At 42.2% G+C, this 19,101-nt stretch overlaps 1 protein-coding gene across 1 annotated transcript in view; it reads right to left on the bottom strand.

Annotated features, from left to right (window-relative positions):
* Positions 1-19,101, bottom strand: part of ADAM11 (ADAM metallopeptidase domain 11) — an 86,612-nt gene that overhangs the window by 47,211 nt on the left and 20,300 nt on the right. The window contains exons 3-9 of the mRNA XM_089674567.1: positions 18,528-18,604; positions 16,613-16,676; positions 11,437-11,531; positions 7,438-7,498; positions 4,866-4,920; positions 2,126-2,181; positions 466-540 (exon numbers count right to left, since the gene is read on the bottom strand). Coding sequence (XP_089530693.1) covers positions 466-540; positions 2,126-2,181; positions 4,866-4,920; positions 7,438-7,498; positions 11,437-11,531; positions 16,613-16,676; positions 18,528-18,604 — 483 coding nt within the window. The remainder of the gene's footprint in view (positions 1-465; positions 541-2,125; positions 2,182-4,865; positions 4,921-7,437; positions 7,499-11,436; positions 11,532-16,612; positions 16,677-18,527; positions 18,605-19,101) is intronic.

Here is a 19,101-nt window from a genome sequence, read left to right as displayed (position 1 = left end):
TGCAGAAGGGAGTCTGATTTTGCACTCTCCAGCTTTAGTAAATAAACCCCTATATGTCTCAATAACTAAAAATGTTATTTGCAATAAATGTACAAATATACTTTAAACCAAACACTATTTTATTATTACAAATGAAATACAAATTTGTTGATTTTTTTTTTGTAAAACCTTTTAGTAAGTAAACCGTATAGAAATCTTATATACCCAAAAAACATGGAGATTATTTTTTTTTAAAATTATGAATATATATATATATATATATATATATATAGATAGATCACCAGGAAAAAAAAAAAAAAAAAAGAAGTAAAGCACCTGTTACACCCTGTACACACTACCAGCATGCCAATTCCTGGAGGAGAATTCAGAACCAAGTCAGTCAAGGAGCTTGCAGGCGGTTAGCAGAACTAAGGACATATGGCTGTATTTTTTAATGGCATTTGTCTGGGTGTTGCCGTCACTTACCAAACGTCGATCATTGACCACCATGAGCTCAATGTATTTGGTTTCAGACAAAGCAGTGTGTACTATCCGGCGAACCTAGGAGAGCAAGCACAGATTCACAAACAGCTCAGTATTTACAGTGGAATAGGTCTGCAATGTATTTAACTCCTGGACATATTGTATGGGTGCCAACAAATAATCTAGCACTGATGAGACTATGCATACATGGCCAGCTCTAAACTGAGATCTGACAGTGTATGGCCAGTTGATGAAAGATGAGAGTCTTCTTATGCACCTCCTTCCAGCCCAACATCCTCAGTAACCAGCATGTACAGAATATCCAGAGCAATACAAAACTAATGCGAAGGGTTATGCCTGGTCCCTCTCCCATCCCCTTGGCACAGCATGGCCCAGGTGATGGCGATTCAAGTATATATCTTCAGAGCTAAAATTTAAAAAAAAGAAACTATGACTTTTTGCCAGGTTGTGGTGCAATCAAGATCATTTTTGCTGCGATAGGCTGTAAGTAGAACTGCTGAAGGAGTCAGGTGAACCCCTTCTCCAGTTTATGGGGCTTCATTTAAAGTTTAAGACAGTGCTGGAAAGGGAGAGGCTATTGCTGCGTTTTGTAATCAGAACACCCAGCAAGATTTGTAAGCACTTTATAAGGGAAGCACAATAAGTCCTCATGCGCACTGGATGTTTTTACAGCGGCTGTTTTTGGCTTTTGGCGGTTTACTTCTACAGCCAGTAAACTCCCCGGCATGTTATCCTATGTGTCCATGCACACATAGGCGATAATCAGCAATTTTTTGGCTGGATAAAAACCCCCAGAACTAGTGGGTTTCTAGAGTTCTTCAGCTGTAAAAATGCTCTAACGCTGAAAAACGTGGCAAACCGGCGGTTTTGGGCTTTAAGCAAATAACGCTAAAAACAGCAAATGTGGAAAAACGTGGCAAAATGCTAATGCAAAAACGCAGAAAAACTTGCATTTTTAACGTGACTTTACACAGCTAATGCTACCAGCGTTATTAAATCGCCCCGCGTGCATGGAGCCTAAGCCCGAGTTCACATATATGTAGTCCGGTATATCGCATGTGATTCGCACAGGAACCGCACCGCATTCCTGTGCAAATCACATGTGATTTGTGTGCGGTGCGATTGGAGCCATACATTTTGAATGACTCTAATTGCACCACACACACACACACACCAAAAACGTGCAGGACCCTTTTTTGGGTTCGCACTAGAATCGTATCGCATGGGTATTCACACCTATGCGATCCGATTCTGCACATCGTACCGTGTTTTGCGGACTGCTTTCAGGGTGCTGTTAACTTAATGTACACACCCGCAGTGGTTCTCATGAACGGGGTGCGATTCTGATGCAGTGTGGAATTTGCACAGAAAATGCTGCGAATTCCAAATCGCATCAGTGTGAAGCATTGCTCAATGTTTATTCATAGAATAAAGAATTTATACTTGTAAATATCAAAAAAATTTAATCAAACTGACAAGAAACCTTTACTAGGAATAAAATATAACTTGTGATAAGGTCTTTCCTTTTGCATCATAAAAGAGGCTTTATTCATGGACAGCACAGCATCACCTATAGAGTTCTCCACAATTCCACAAGTTTGAAGGGATGTACATAAGTAGATTATACCTGCATTGTACTAACCTGTCTTTTCCTGCGAATTTTTGAGCTTCTTGGAATGTCAGTGGGGTGCGCACAGTCTGTGGTAAACAGAGCAGAGAACGTGAGAACAACATCCATGATTCAAATAAAAAAAAAAAAATAGTTGTATGGCCATCATAAGCCTAAACCTAAAGCTGCTAAAAACTGGGGGGGAATAAAAAAAAAAAAAAAATATATAGAGTCCCAAAGGGGGAGAAAAAACCCTGATCACTGCCAGATCGAGAAAAAGAAAGAGAAAAAGAGAAAGTTTTTCACATTCTTCCAAGAGAGTTTCTGTAAAGAGCACCTCCAGTTTCCTGGAGACAAAATGAACACGCAGTGGAAGAGGAGTAGATAAGGTAGTTTGTACTCACATGACTCTGGTCTTTAAAATGGTTCTAAAGTCAATCTGTTTTTTTCCCCATTAAAGTAAAAATGGCCCACTACCTGTTCTACCCACCCCCATCCCCTACACATCCTGTCAGATCTCCAGCACAGTCTCGGTTGAAGCAGCGCTCTCCTCACTTCCTGGTCTCACAGGAGACACTGAGGGCAGAGGAAGCCATAGGCTCCTGCTGCTGTCAGTCAAACGTCTATGAGGAGGTAGTGGGGGCGTGGAGGAGTACGGTGTGTGTGTGTCTATGGACGCACACAGTCTGGCTTGCAAGCATGCAAACACGGTGTCTCCTTAGAAAATGGCTTACTAAGGAAGGACCCAAAGGAGGGAGGAGCAGACAGTGCCAGCGGGAGGCAAGAGACCTTTCTATGCAATATCATTGCACAGAGCAGGTAAGTATAATGCTTATCCTTTAGTACCGCTTTAATTTATAAGACTTGATTTAACCCACATCCAGGACTCCAGGGTTCAATGTATCCCCAATACCAAGTTCTATGAGGACATCTTCAACAACCAGAGAAGCTTTCAGCATAAGTGTCTTATATGCAGAGCTCCTGGAACCATAGTCTGCCTTAAGGTCCTGCTGACATGAACCCTCACACCAATTGTCCCTGTAGCCCTCACATCAACGTCCCCCATAACCTTCCCACTAACCCTTCCAGTGATCCTCACACCAATTGTCCCTGTAGCCCTCACATCAACGTCCCCCATAACCTTCCCACTAACCCTTCCAGTGATCCTCACACCAATTGTCCCTGTAGCCCTCACATCAACTTCCCCTACAACCTTCCCACTAACCCTTCCAGTGATCCTCACACCAATTGTCCCTGTAGCCCTCACATCAACTTCCCCTACAACCTTCCCACTAACCCTTCCTGTGATCCTCACACCAATTGTCCCTGTAGCCCTCACATCAACGTCCCCCATAACCTTCCCACTAACCCTACCTGTGATCCTCTCACCAATTGTCCCTGTAACCCTCATACTAACAATCCCTATAACCCCACACTCAACCTCCCTGTAATGCTTCAGGTAACCCTCACACCATATCTCCCTGTAAGTCCACCACTAAATCTCTCTGCAAGGGCACTTTCATACACTGATCCGTGCAAAAACTAGTTTTTTACCACATTTTTTCCGCAACTGCGGTGTATTTTTTTTTTTTTTTTTAAAGGACTTGGGACTCAAAAGCTGCACCCAAAAAACGCATCTTGGGTGCATTTGTGAAGTGTTTTCCATCGATTTCAATGGGGAGGTGCGTTCTTGATGCGTTTTTTTTAAACTGAACAAACATGCTCCAAAAATGCTGCAAGCAGAATCTTTTACACCGCAACAGAAGCGTAACACCCCAGTGGGAAAACATACATAGATATACGTAGGGAAGCATTTTTCATTAGCTTTTCTCGTTTTTTTTTTTTTTTTTTTTTTTTAAAAACAAAGGTGCTTCAAAAAACTCCTCAGTGTGAAAGTCTGATACCAACCTTCCCTGTAACCCTCACAACAACCTTAACAAACCTAACACTAGTCTCCCTAATGTAAAACAAGTGTATACAAACCCTAACAATAAGCGTCCCTAGTTATTAAATATATATTTTTTATGTAAAGTGTAAAAAAAAATGTTTTTTTCCAGAAATCCAGTGAGCTTGTAATTTTCTGTGCACTTTGCTGCACTAAAATCTCAAGCAGTGTTGTCAGCTCTGCCCAAGTCTTTTTTGTGGATTACAGAACACCTCTCCTCTATATTATGAAGAGGAGGAGAGGGGGAGGAAGTTATGCAGTCCAAATCAGGAGCCAAAAATCAATGCTGACAACACCGCTCCTCAGTAGGTACAGTGAGTTACTGTTGTCATCCTGAGACAGGAAGAGTGTTCCTGGCAGGATCACAAAGTGTTTTTGGGTTTAGGTAACCTTGAACATCTTCTTTGCCAAGCTGGGAGCCAGGAAGTTGAGACGATGCAAATAAGAACCATTTCCACTTACCTCTCCCAAACCATGTATTAAATTAAAGTAGTAGAGTAGTACGGTGTTAGCCATCAATTAATGCAGAAAGTTTGGCATTTCGGTGACACCTTATACTGGTGAAGTTATTACAGATGCAGGCTTTCAAGGTGCCTGCTCTCTTTGTCATATATAAAGCTTGAAGATGGAATCTAAGGTATCTGTTATTAATAACTTATTAGGCAATAAAGGGTATCATTTAATCTCTAAAAACATTAGAGAAAAAATAAAAAAAAAATAAAAATCAGACTACAACAAGTATGTCATTCACGATTACACAAATGATTCGTAATAATTCACAAATGTAATTAATAACAAAATTATTTATGTGTGTTACGTTTTGGATACCTGGTTCTGTGCACATCCTGGTCCGTTGAACTACATGAGGCCATGGCAGAGACTTCTGTGAAGAAGAAAAGGAGTGTCAGTGACCGAACTGTAACCTGCCAACTCTGTATATCTAGAAATCAGATAAATAAACTTTGTAGCTACACATATAACATAGTCCATACACCAGAACTGAGCTCAACCGGACCAAGGTAAGCATTTCAGTGGGTTTCTTTAATATATAGAAACTTAAACACAAAGGAAGTGACTTCTATTAAACAACCCTAGGGCATTGAATTGGGGCAGTGTTTTTCTAGCATGACGGTATGAAGCCAATGGTGAAGAGAAAATCACTTTGTTAAGGAAATCTACAAATCCTCTACTCATGATAAAACCGTTTTAAAAGTTTATTTAGAAGACAAGCGTTACAAAATAATGCCCCTTTCACACTGATGGTCCGATCGGGTCCACCAGTCAGTTTTTCAGGCGGACCTGATCGGACCATCCAAAGCTCTCTATGGAGTGGAGGGTGTTAGCGGATGTGCGTCCGTTGACACCCGCTGGCATCCCTTACGAATACAAATGCACGCCACACTTTTCAGACATTTATTTGTAAAAAAATTTTGAAAAGCAGTTATTTTTCTTCCACTTCACAATTCTGTGCCACTTTGTGTTGGTCTACTACACAAAATCCCAATAAAAAAGACATTTATGTTTTTGGTTGTAACATGACAAAAAGTGGAAAATCTCAAGGGGTATGAATACTTTTTCAAGGCACTGTAGTCTTTGTTGCATGTGCAGAGTTAATTGGTCCAATGTAATTATGAATAACATATCCATACCTGGAGTGCTTTATCATGAGAAGAGGTTTTGTTTATTTCCTTCTCAACTAATTATTTATTTTGAATTGCGAAATAGGCATTACCTATAGACTTGGTGTACCAGATCTGATCCCCAATTGTCAGGGGATTGTGACTCCTCAGCCTTGTGTATATAAAATGAAAAGCAAGTGATTGGCTGGGCAATATAGACACGTTTTTGCCTGCATGTTTTGTGAGAAATCCCAGAAAAATGTATATGCGGACTGCCTATAGGTGGCAGCAGGGAGCCCTTATCTAGTGGATGGAAGAAGAAATCGGCAGTAAATATGTAAGCACTGCCATAGGAGTTGGCTGAGAGCGCTTAAATCATCCTCCAGAATTCTCAACATACACTGAAGACAGAAGGTAAAGAGAAAAGGCAAACCACATCCTGCTTGCCCATTTGCACTGGTGACAGTCAGTGGTCTATTTAGGTTTTGTGGTGCCCTAGGCAACACAAAAATCAGATACCCCCCCTCTCCCCGGCGGAGAGAGCCTGACACTGACCAACACCAGACCACCCTCCCCACGGAGAGAGCCTGGCACTGACCAACACCCCTGCCCCATACCCACCCCCAACCGAGAGAGCCTCCCACGAATATCCACCACCCCCCCTTCCCTGGTGCCAGAGAGAAAGACGCTCACCTTCACAGCTCTGGACATCCCCGGGAACAACACTTGGATTCTGCATACACCATCAAGCCCCCCGCAGCCTCTCTCAGAACCCACCCGGTCCCCATGTCACATATGTCCCTTCTTCTGGGAGTCAGTGCTGCCCCCCTAAAAAATGCCGCCCTAGGCAAATGCCTTGTGGTAAATACACCCCTGGTGACAGTAGTAAGCAATTGAAGGGCTTTTTCCTCCATTTGGAAACAAATGTAATTATATGGAAATGACTTCTTATACCATGTTGTTATCAAGCAATACAAAAAGTGCCACAACTATATGTAAATGTTAACAGAAATTAATTTATGTGGAGATCTAATATAAACTAGACAAGGACCTTGTCTGTTATCTACAGCCTGGGAACCCTACCTCATCAACTTTTCTTGACATCACCTGATAAATTCCTCCTTCTAGTAGCATGAGAATATTTAGAGCTAAATCACTCAGTAAAAAAACTGGTCTGTGGTAGAGGCACATTTAAAACTCCAACAGAAATGATGTGTTTTTGATAACTAGCAGCCAGGGGCGAACTGACCATTTGGAAACTCGGGCACTGCCCGAGGGCCCGGGGTCAGTAGGGGGCCCCATGAGATGCCCCTGGTACCTTTTTCATAGGCTTTTTTGAGTTTGGGCAAGGACACAGGGGCCCCATGATCCCTTATTGCCCGGGGGCCCCATGAGTGGTCAGTCCGCCCATGCTAGCAGCATACTAAGCTCTCAGAATGAAAGGTTCGGTCTCTGGAAAGTATAAGTAGCAATGGGCTGTGTGTTAGCCATCAGCCTCCAAAATAAACTGAGCTAGGGTGGTGGGCTCATGTAAGGAGATGGTCTAAAACCTGCAAGAACTGGTACCTGAAAACTCTTAGGAGGTTTAATGATCTGATTAAATGCAGAAGAGAAGACCACCAGATGAGATATTAACTGGCTGCCCCACCAATACTGTGACATTGGTAATAGAACTTCCCTGAAATAATATGATCTTCCAGCTTGGGATGCATAAGAATGACTATAAATCTAAACATCCGGTCATAAAATGAAGACAGGAAGAAGCAGACAGACACACTTACCTCAGTGCTGTGTTCCTGGGGGTATATGGTATAGGTGAACATCCCATCTGAAAATGCCCCACTGCAGTAGATACAAAAAAAAGGTGTAAAGTTAGACAAATTATTATTATTATTATTATTATACAGGATTTATATAGCGCTAACAGTTTGCTCAGCGCTTTACAATATAAAGGGAGACAATACAGCAACAATACAGTTCAATACAAGAGGGTTAGGAGGGCCCTGCTCCTAGGAGCTTACAATCTACCTGGTGGTACAAAGGGTAATAACTATGGGGGATGGACTAGTAGGAGGAATGGAAGATTCCGTTATTAGCTGAAGGCAGGATAAGCTTCCCTGAAGAGATAGGTTTTCAGAGATCGTCTGAAAGTGGGCAGAGTAGGCAATAGTCTGACAGATTGGGGTAGAGAGTTCCAGAGTATGGGGGAGGCTCTGGAGAAGTCCTGGAGATGAGCATGGGGGGAGGAGACAAGGAAGGTAGAGAGCAGGAGGTCCTGTGAGGAGCGGAGAGTAAAGTTTGGGTGATATTTGGAGACAAGATTGGTGATGTAATTTGGGGCAGAGTTATAAATGGCTTTATATGTTATTGCTAATGTTTTGAATTTCATTCGTTGGGCAATGGGAAGCCAGTGGAGGGAATGGCAGGGGGATGAAAGATATGGAACGGTTTAGTAAGGTGGATGAGTCTGGCAGCAGCATTCATGATAGACTAAAGAGGGGATAATAAATAGCTCATATCCTGATCACTCCCTGTGTAACCATGGCTAGAGGTAAAAGAAAAGGTCAGCTCACAAGGTCCCAACACAAGGTACTTTGACCTCTAGAGCAGGAGGCCAGACTTCACCTTAGGCTAGGTTCACATTGCTGCAATTAGATTTTCATCTTTCACTGTGATTATTTAGTGCTACTTGGATGTGGTTTACATATTCTATGGGGCCAAAAATCGCACTGGAATCGCACCAATGTAGTACAGGAACCTTTTCTGAAATTGCACTGTGCCGGGTACATTGATGTAAACGTGCATCATCAAAAACAACGTAATTTCCATTGTCATGCAATCACGTGCAACTCACGTTGCATCTGAAATGGCACTAGTGTGAACGGAGCCCTAAGCACAAATGAAGCTTAGCCCAGCCACAAAGGGCTTGTATACAGAGAGATAAGAGGGAGATGTGGATGGTACATTCTAAATCTGGCATGAACTTCTACATTCTTCTGATTTCATACCACCTCCTCTTACTTGTATTACTGTCTGCTCTGTCCATAGGAAGGGGTAACAAAGAGAAGTATCATACTATTAGTGGTCACATCGGCTGATCACATGGTTGCCACAGCAGTCACTTGATTGAGAATCAGTCCTGCCGGCTTCTTATCATTAATATGGACTAAGAGCGGTCTCAGCACAGGAAGCTCTGCTGCACACAGACGCATGTGTGCGTTCTTTGGGTGTTAAGGCCCACCACTTTGCTGCTGTACATTTATATTACATGGACGGCCAGAGGTTAATACAGTCTCCAAGAAAGCATCAAGGTATTGCTGGGCTATCAGATTAGGCTCAGCATACTTTGCAATATGCAAGGCCTGATCAATATTTTTGAAACACTGAATATGGGGAGGGTGGAACTTGGAGAAAAAATAACTCTACCTAACCTTATAGATCGGTTTTGCTAGTACCACACCCCTAAGGAAAATAGCTAAAAAAAAAACCTAACCAAAAAAGCTAATGGGGCTTTAAAAAGGTACCACACCATACCAATAGAAGTGAAATAGAAACGTGAAAATAATAAATAAAATTAAACACTTTTTTTAGTTTAAAAAAACCACCCTTGTGTGGAAAAAATGAATCAGGCATAAACAAAGAAAAACATAAAAATACAAACAAAAAACGGCCGCAGTAGGTTGTGGCTGATGTCCTAGACGCAGTTGGCGTCACGGGTATCAGCCGCAATAAACAACACCCATTATCTAGGAGCAAAAAAGGCTGAACTGTATAAGTAGCATATGAAGGTACATGGCTAGCAGTGGAGACAATTAGTTGTGTTGAAAAAGAACACCTAACCAGATAGCGACATAAGTGTTGATGAACAATTGATTAAGTAGTATCCACTTGAAACCATGAAAGGTGCTTTGCTTATGGATTCCAACGCGTTTCGTGGGATGCAGCCCACTTCTTCAGGGAACAAAAGAAAACAAATTCCAGCTGATGATACCGGTACATTCTCAGATAGCTCCTGCTAGATATAAATCAGTAGTATCTGGATGAACAAGGAGGGGCCTCCAGCAACCATGAGAAATGATCATCGATCAAGAAATAGTCCAAATACATTTGAAGACTTGTGGAAGACACAGTCATCATTCATTCAAACAAGAATGCAATGGCCAGGTACTAAAGGTCATCAGGTATATTCAAGCACAGATTGCTTTCCAAAAGTGGGGAAAAAATATCTTGTCGAAAGAGGGGGAGGAATAGACTTCAGACCCTCTTCCCCTCTGTGTAGGTTTTTTAACCTAATAAAAGGTGTTTCATTTTATTTATTGTTTTCACGTTTCTATTTCACTTATATTGTTATGGTGTGGTACATTTAAAGCCCCAGGTGTGATAATTACTAGAGGATCGCAAACATGAAACACATAACTACAACTGTGTTGGAAATATCTACAAATATATGTTGCGCTCCTAAATACTTCTCAATAAATAATAATTAAATTATTACCATTAAATTAATTCAAATTATGATACAAATAACTAATAAAAATTTAGAGGAGTATTTCATGTGGAATTATTTTGATATTTATTTGGAGGAGATTGATTAGTTGAAATTATCTATTCAAATATTTTTGGGTATTTATACACTTTTATTAGTTATTTGTATCATAATTTGAATTAATTTAATGGTAATAATTTCATTATTATTTATTGAGAAGTATTTAGGAGCGCAACATATATTTGTAGACATTTAAACCCCTATTAGCTTTTTTGGTTTGGGTTTTTTCCACGATTTCTGAAATAAAGCCTCACCCAGAGGCATTTACAAGGGTCCTGCAGACATTAGATCACACGTTGCATCCATGATTTGTTATCGAATGTCTAGGAGAATCTTCAGACAAACATACTGTATATAGCTGCCAAAATGTTAAACAATTTCTATGGTCACTTTGGTGTGGATTTAGCAAGTTGGACAATTGCATGATTCTACGACAGCCATGAATTACTACATTTTTCACTGTATTATCTGCCCCAAACTGGCTGTTAAAATGCTAGGTCACAGGTTGATGCCACTAAAATGATATTTTGGCAATAGGTGGAGCTTAGAAGGTGGAGTCACCCCCGCCATCCTGTGTGTCTTGCATCAGTGAGATCTCCTTGACAAAACTCCTGACTCTCTTCCCTCCCACCTGGGAGATATTTGGAATATTTTTCAATGAAAGTTTTTGTGTCTGGAGTTTAAATAATCGCTTAACACCAAATGAAAATGTAAATGTTAAAAAAACTGAATCATACACGCAGAAAAGGAGGGCTTTTTTTTTTTTTTTTTTTTTTTTAGGACTTTACATTTCAAAAGATTTTCAGGCAGAACAAAAATTCCAAGGACAAGCATTGGAAATCTGAGACTGTCCCTGGAAACCTGGAAGGACCAGCAGCTATGAAGCTGTAATTAGTGCATATAGATTTCATTCTCTTGAGGGCTGTTCAGCTGTCTCTGCGATCCATTGTCCTTACAATAGATGACCTCGGAGATGTCTGCTCTGATGAGTGAACACAGACAGCAGGTGATCTCATCACACATAATGATAAAGAGTCAGTAGCAGATTCCTGCATGGAGGACGGAATGAACTGTGAGTTCCACAGTAACATTCCACGCTGTTCCGCCACCCCCACACACCTCCTGCTGTCACCAAATGTCTCAGCACCACAAGCCACATCGTAGGAAGTCATTAGAGAGAAGCAGAGAGCTTCGCCGACAGACAGCCAACGTGCATCTTGCTGGAGAAACTCACCTGAGCCCGTAGCAGGTGGAGATGGCAACCCATGACACCTCTACCCCACGCACATGGCCGCTGTAATAACAGTGATCTCCCGCTAAACCAGGACTCTGTGAAACAAACACATACGACTTAGAATTGCAACACCAAAAATAAAAGATCAATGAAGACTAAACCAGAACTAAACAGTTTAAAGCTCACCACATGCATTACAAATATGATTGTACAATCAGTACCATTAAAGTGGTTCTAAAGGCTGAAGGTATTTTACCTTCATGAATTCTATGTAACGATGACAATAAAAGAAAAACAAATGAATGAAGAGTGAGATGATGAAAGCTTAGAGCGGCACTACAAGTATTAGCAGCAAACAAGTTAATAAAATATAAATTATAGGATCATTAAGCAGTGTATGGATTACTTTTGGAGAATAAGGACATCAATGAATGTCACTTTAAGGTGGCTGTGTACTTTAGGCCAAGTTCACACTGGCATTTCGTCCATTTTTCAGGCAGACCCACCCATTGCCCTCTATGGAGTGGCGGATGTAAACGGACATGTCTGTTTACACCCACCTGTATCTGATCCGCTAAAAACAGACAGATGGGGATCCATCATTCCCCATCCATCTAGCAGGTCAGATTGGATGAAAGTCTGCCTGTAGAGTAAGGCTGGCCATACACTATACAATTTTCTGTCCAATTTCTGAACAATTTCCTTTAGATTTACCTTCAACTATGAAGTGCAAGGGCCTGCCTAATTGGATACAATTGAAAGTGTTGTTTAGGCTTGACCTCCCTATTATATGGTTTTTGGTAAATCTAAAGCGAAATTCTCTACAAAATTGTGTAATATATGGCCAGCCTTAGGCAGACTTTGTCCACTCTTCATAAGCGGAGCGGACACGGACTTGTCATCCCCCTGCTGAGGGATCAGCTGACGGATCTCCCACTGAACAGGCAGATCCTCTGGCAGAGTCTCCCTGTGTGGACGGGGCCTTACAGTTTCAATGTATGTCTTCTTTAGAGTTATTACTATCCTAAACTAAAAAAAAAAATGTTTTCTGCCTCCAGTTAAATTTTAATAGAGTGGAGATGGATTAGAACACCTGTTCAGTTATTATTGCTATATCTACCTCGTTCGGGAGATTCACCCTATTTGTCCATTATCACTGAAAGTGTAAATAAACAAAATCCCCAATTTTGGGCTGTCCCCAGAACAGTAGTAGAGGGTAAATCTTCCAATGGGGACACCGGTTCAGTGAAAATACCTCTGTGCACACTCTGTATGTGAACAGCCTCAACCCATGCAGATCAATAGCTGGTGCAGTCGCTGTATTGCATCCAACTCTTCATCCAAGCAAATCAATAGTAACTATGTGGCTCCGAACTTGCCTCTTTCAGTGTACCTCCAGCCCTCATCGGGTGTATGCCCAGGAGCACACTGTCGCTCAGCGCTTTGGCTTGTCAAGTAGAATTGAACGGGCTACACACTGATACCACCACCGCGGTGAAAAGCCAGCTTTAATATAAAGCCTCATTCACACGGGCATACATATGGTACACCCATGCAAAGGGGTCTTTGCCTGTACTGGTGTTCTGTGCATCTGCATGCAGGCAGTCCTATTCAAAACTACTAGGATGCAGTGGCTGCATGGAAACATCTGCTGGTCTCAATATGCCAGCCATGCGGATGTGTGTCCACACACGCACACTGTGTTCAGGGACCGTACTGCTGGCAAGTTGAGACCAGCGGCTGTGTCCATGCAGGTGCTAGATCAAAATACATGTTAATGGGACTGCCTGTACCTGTGCATCCTATGCAGGCAAAGACGACCCTTTGCACGAGTGTAAACATAGGTACGCCTTTGTGAATGAGGCCTAATAACTAGAGCATTCACAAAGTATGGTCTCACTTGTCCACCTCCCACTCCAATGCCCTTTACCCCACAAAAGGCTTAATCATGGAAACCGCCATGTTGTCTCCATGATTAAGATCTTCGTGGGGTGAAATGAGTTGCAGTGGGAGGTGGACAGGAGAGACTATATGTTCTGAATCCCCTTACTTATCTATTAATGCTGGTTTTATATTGGTGACAGCATCAGTATGTGGCCAATTCATTTCAACCTGACAAGCTCTCATTCAAGCGGTTAATTGCAGTTAGGGTCTCTGACTGGGCCAGGACACAGCCCAGGGGCGGCAATTCGTGCCAAACACAAACTGGCTGATCATCATAGTGCAGATGTAAAGCGTAGCCCAGGGGCGGACTGACAACTCATGGGGCCCCCGGGCAATAGGGGATCATGGGGCCCCTGTGTCCTTGCCCAAACTCAAAAAAGCCTATGAAAAAGGTACCAGGGGCATCTCATGTGGCCTCCTACTGACCCCGGGCCCTCGGGCAGTGCCCGAGTTTCCAAATGGTCAGTCCGCCCCTGGTGTAGCCACATCTAAACCCTGCATTCCAGCCTTCCTCACTTGATGGTTTGAATGAGGCCTTGGACAGTTGTCCAAGCGCAATATTGGATCAGAATTTGGCTTCTCCATCAATTTCTGTCCCCTTGACCAGAGTCACCAGGACAAGTTGAGAGGGTGAATGTCCAAAGAGCATTAAAAAAGCAGCCATGGGGTTATAATTCCATCTAAAGCGTAGAAAGTTTTGTCTACACATACACTCTCAACACAAATAAAAACAGTAACAAAAAAATAAAAAAGTTTCAAAACCAAAAGTAGAGACCAGGGGAGTCAGGAGTAAACTTGTGGCTGTGTTCCCCCCATTGTATGTTTCTGCAGCTCACATCACAACCAGACCATAGAACAAGCCTGTGATCTGCAGAACAGGTGCCGCAACAGTAGAACTGTTATAATTTACAAAATTATACCGCAAAGTGGGTGGATCGCCAGTTGTAGGCGGACGTGCCTTTCTGCATACCTACAGACAGGAACATACATTTTTCATTGAGCCCATACAGTCTCTCCTTGCTCCTGTTTTATGTAGGTCATCTCTGAACGGGTAAGGCACACAGTGGAAATAAGATGCCTTCTACGCGTCCTCTGCCTTAGTGCGTACATTTTATTTTCCTTACATAACGGGCCCAAGTGTTGAAGTGAAGTGGAAATAATGATAAAACAATATCTGGGTCCCTCCCCCCCCCCCACAGAACGTGGCCCGAGGTAAACTGAAGATTCATTTATTAGTGCGCTGCAGTTGAAAGAACTGGATGTGCCAAGTTCGGGGCTGTGCGGTGAGCGCCCATACCTCCCTCCATGACCCATTTTATCCACAAAGCTCCAGGAGCGGCCCCCTCTTCCCACGTCTCTCCAGTAGCAATAAATAATGGATGCCAAGACTTTTCTGTTTCCAAGTCAGTTATTAATCCAGACCCAATTAATTAACATGAAGACAGAACACTAGAGATTTAAAGGAAACCTGTAATGAGAAATATATGCATGTCGCCATGGCTGACCTCCTGAAAATGCTGGTTGTCTGGCTCTCTCTGCCGTTAACACTTTAAATCATTGAGCCAGAACAAGCATGCAACGAGAACGTCAGAACTCCTAACCTGCATACTTGCTCCAAGAATATGAATCAGTAAGACTCCGGGGCGGACTGACAACTCATGGGGCCCCCGGGCAATAGGGGATCATGGGGCCCCTGTGTCCTTGCCCAAACTCAAAAAAGCCTATGAAAAGGGTACCAGGGGTATCTCATGGGGCCCCCTACTGACCCCGGGCCCTCGGGCAGTGCCCGAGTTTCATAATGTTCAGTCCGCCCCTGGACCTAACACCAGTGTCAACACGACAGCCAGACAACTAGCATTTTAAAGCCCAAATGAAATAGTTTAATTCAGCTAAAAATGTTCCAGGTGCACAAAAAGGTTGTCAAATGCCTATAGTTTATTTGTATCTGAAGGCAGCCACAGCCTCAGTAGTAAAGCCTGTCCCCTGCCAGCAAGCTGAAGAGGGACCATTGCTCTCTGTGTGGAAACAATCTCTCTGCAGAGGTTGAACATGTTCCCTCCCAAGTTAGATCTATAAACCAACACAGCAAATTTCTCAGTGCTGGTTGGAGAGTTCTAGACCTGATTTAGAAAGTGGCATGCTGAATCTCTGCAGAGAGTCCACTGCTTCCACAAAAAGAGCACAGGTCCTTCTCTGCAACATGCTGGCAGGAGACAGGCTTTTCTACTCAAGCTGTGGCTGTTTTCTAAACAAAAACTAACTGTAAAGCTGGCCAGATATAGTGAATGCAGGGTCCGGGGAGACCAGATATAGTGAATGCAGGGTCCGGGGAGACCAGATATAGGGAATGCAGGGTCCAGGGAGACCACATATAATGAATGCAGGGTCCGGGGAGACCATATATAGGGAACGCAGGGTCCGGGGGGAGACCAGATATAGTGAATGCAGGGTCCGGGGAGACCAGATATAGTGAATGCAGGGTCTGGGGAGACCAGATATAGTGAATGCAGGGTCCAGGGTTTAGTAACACTTCAAAGTGTATATGAAGGCAAACCATTTTTTAGATTTAGTTTTGGATGGGGGTGGGGGTTTTGAAAGATCCTCTAAGGTTTTTGCTGTCTGTATTCCCTAGAGGAGATTCACCCCTCTAAATTTTCAGGGTAACACCGTCATGAGACAGATTATGATGGCAAATCCACATTTTACAGAGGCAAGTGGGAAATTTCCAGTAAGAATTCTGGGCAACTGTTTAAAACGGAACACTTTAAAGAGAGTTCATTTCACTTCCTGTTGTATCTCAAAAACAGGAAATGAACGGAAGTCTACTCAGTGGTACAAAGATAAAAAAAAAAAAAAAAAAAAAACACCAAAAAACACCCAACTGGTGTTTTAACTATTACATACTCAATCCAAAACTCACACAGGTTTTCCTTTTGATACAATTTAACACTTTTTAGCAAATCGAGGCAGTGGAATAGCTTGGCTTAATGCAAACCCTGCTGTCAGTCAGCATGATGTGATGGAGGGGGCAGGCATAGACGCCACATATGAAAGAGTGTCAGGTAATGGATTGAATGTTAATTCTTTTCAATCACAAATGCAAGATGTAAAAATAATGAATAAAATAAATTATAAGTGATCTCAGCAGCTTCACATATAAAATCAGTTTCATGATTTTCTAATAGACCAGAGTTCTTTTTTTATACAAGTGACATTACAATGAAACACTCACCCGCACCCGACTATTGTTTTGATTGTTGTAATATATTTCAACGTAGCCAGATGATAAAAGATGGCTGAAAGAGAAAGAGGCATCATAGTCCAAGTACATTGTAAATATGCAACACCTTTGCCCTAAGCTTAACAGCTGTACATCCAAATCTCATCAGATTTGATGGGGAGATTTGGTGATGTCACTAAATGTGCTGCTCATGGTTCACATTGCTGAAGAGGAAGCTGTACCTGTGACCTCGCAGTGAAAGGATCTCTCTGTTTCTTTTGTCCTGAAAATCTGTGCATTCGAAACCTCATCTGTTCTTGATCTAATACAACCCTGCTAGCAGGCTGTCTTTAGGAAGCAAACACCTGACCCTCTACCAAGATGGCCACCTCTACACAGAGACACAGTGAAGGCTAAATTATTAACAGGGGAAAGACCAACAGTAGGGAGGAAGACTGTAGACAGAAGTGCAGAGTAGTCTCTTGCTCTCTGCTTACCCTTTTTTAGTGTATAGAGTCTGAGTCTGTACACTGCACAAAAAGAAGTGGTATGGAGTATATCATCTAAAGTACAGAGTGCAGCATGGAGTATATAACATACAGTGAAGTGTTTAATGTGGAACAGGGAGTATATAACATACAATGGAGTGTATAACATACAATGGAGTGTATAACATACAATGGAGTGTTTAATGTGGAACAGGGAGTATATAACATACAATGGAGTATATAACATACAATGGAGTGTATAACATACAATGGAGTGTATAACATACAATGGAGTATATAACATACAGTGGAGAGTTTAATGTGGAACAGGGAGTATATAACATACAATGGAGTATATAACATACAATGGAGTGTATAACATACAATGGAGTGTTTAATGTGGAACAGGGAGTGTATAACATACAGCAGAGCACACCAAATGAAGCAATGTAGAATACATTTCAGGACAGGGTACAGAGTGAAGCAAGTTGAAGTACATAATGAACAGCACATTATACAGCAGTGTGGAGCATACAGTATACTGTACAGCACAATGTACAGGGTGGAGTGATATGGAAAATGCAATGTATAGGGCACAGAGTGGCACAATGTGAAATATATAATGTACAACACAGGGCACACATTGGAGTGATATGGAATATTTATTGTACAGGGTAGAAAGCTGAGCAATGTACAGCACAGAGAAGAGCAGTATAGTGGATATAATGTACAGTACAGTGTACAGAGTAGAGTGATGTAGAGTTTATTATACACAGCACAATGCACAGAGTGGAGAAGCATGGACCATATACAGTAATGTACAACCCAGTGCTCAGAGTGGAGTGATGTGGACCATATAATGTACAACCCAGTGCTCAGAGTGGAGTGATGTGGACCATATAATGTACAACCCAGTGCTCAGAGTGGAGTGATGTGGACCATATAATGTACAACCCAGTGCTCAGAGTGGAGTGATGCGGAATATATAATGTAACACAGTGTACAGAGAGAAACATGGTAAAGTATGCTATGTACTGTATATAATGTACAACACAGTGCACAGAGAGGAGCAGTGTGGAATATAACAAATAGCACGGTGCACAGAAAAGAGTAGTGTAAAGTATATTGTATACAACACTTTGCATTCATCAGACACTTTATTCATGTGTGTGTTGCTTCAGCTGCCCTTTGCTCGTCCTGAAAAAATCCACCACAGATTTCACAAGTCACTGCATGTCTCCAACTTCTGTGGAAACATTTGGCTCTTACAATTTGTTACTCTGGTGTTGTAGAAAAGGCATCTGTCAGCCCTGTAGCATCACAATCTGCTGTTTGCGGGACTCTCATCTTACTACAGTACAGGTGGATGGTACATATGGCCGACTACCCCGTGAATGAATGCATAATGATATAAAGAGAGGAGAGTTCTCTATACTCACTGATTTAGCTCCAAGTCCAGAACAAGCTCTTTCCTAAATGCTGGAACCAGGAAGCTGACGCTGGCGAGATGCGCTGACTGTAATACAGGGATAGAAGAAGTTAAACGCAAACTGAAAGGTAATAGGTTGGTAAAAGATACATCACTTTGTGCATCACTGTTACACTGTTTATGGACTATGAAGACATGTAAAAGCCATGTAGGGCTCTGAGGAAGAGGCAAGTCCTCGAAACGTGTCAGGGCTCTGAGGAAGAGGCAAGTCCTCGAAACGCATCAGAATTTTGGATGTCTAAACTTCCTATTGCGGACTGTGGGTGTTGACCCAGCTGTTCTTTTATGATGTGCCTTGACTATATTGTCGTTTGTGAGTACAACACCTACTTTATTTTTTATTAAACATTTTTTATGGTAATGCACTAGGCCTGTGCGCCCTTTTTGTTCTTTCCCCATTATGTAAAAGCCATGAACAGGGACTTGCTAAGAGGAAATGCAAATTCCCAAAAACTTCCCAAGGGCTAAATGAACTGTCTAAGTAGTTTCTAGCAACCAATCAACACAGCCATTTTATACCGTCT

This window comes from Staurois parvus, unplaced genomic scaffold (genome assembly GCF_062004578.1).
Source record: "Staurois parvus isolate SC_StPar_1 unplaced genomic scaffold, SC_StPar_1.0 ptg000151l, whole genome shotgun sequence".
In the NCBI taxonomy this organism is placed as follows: Eukaryota; Metazoa; Chordata; class Amphibia; order Anura; family Ranidae; genus Staurois; species Staurois parvus.
This window is presented reverse-complemented; position numbering and strand designations above follow the sequence as displayed.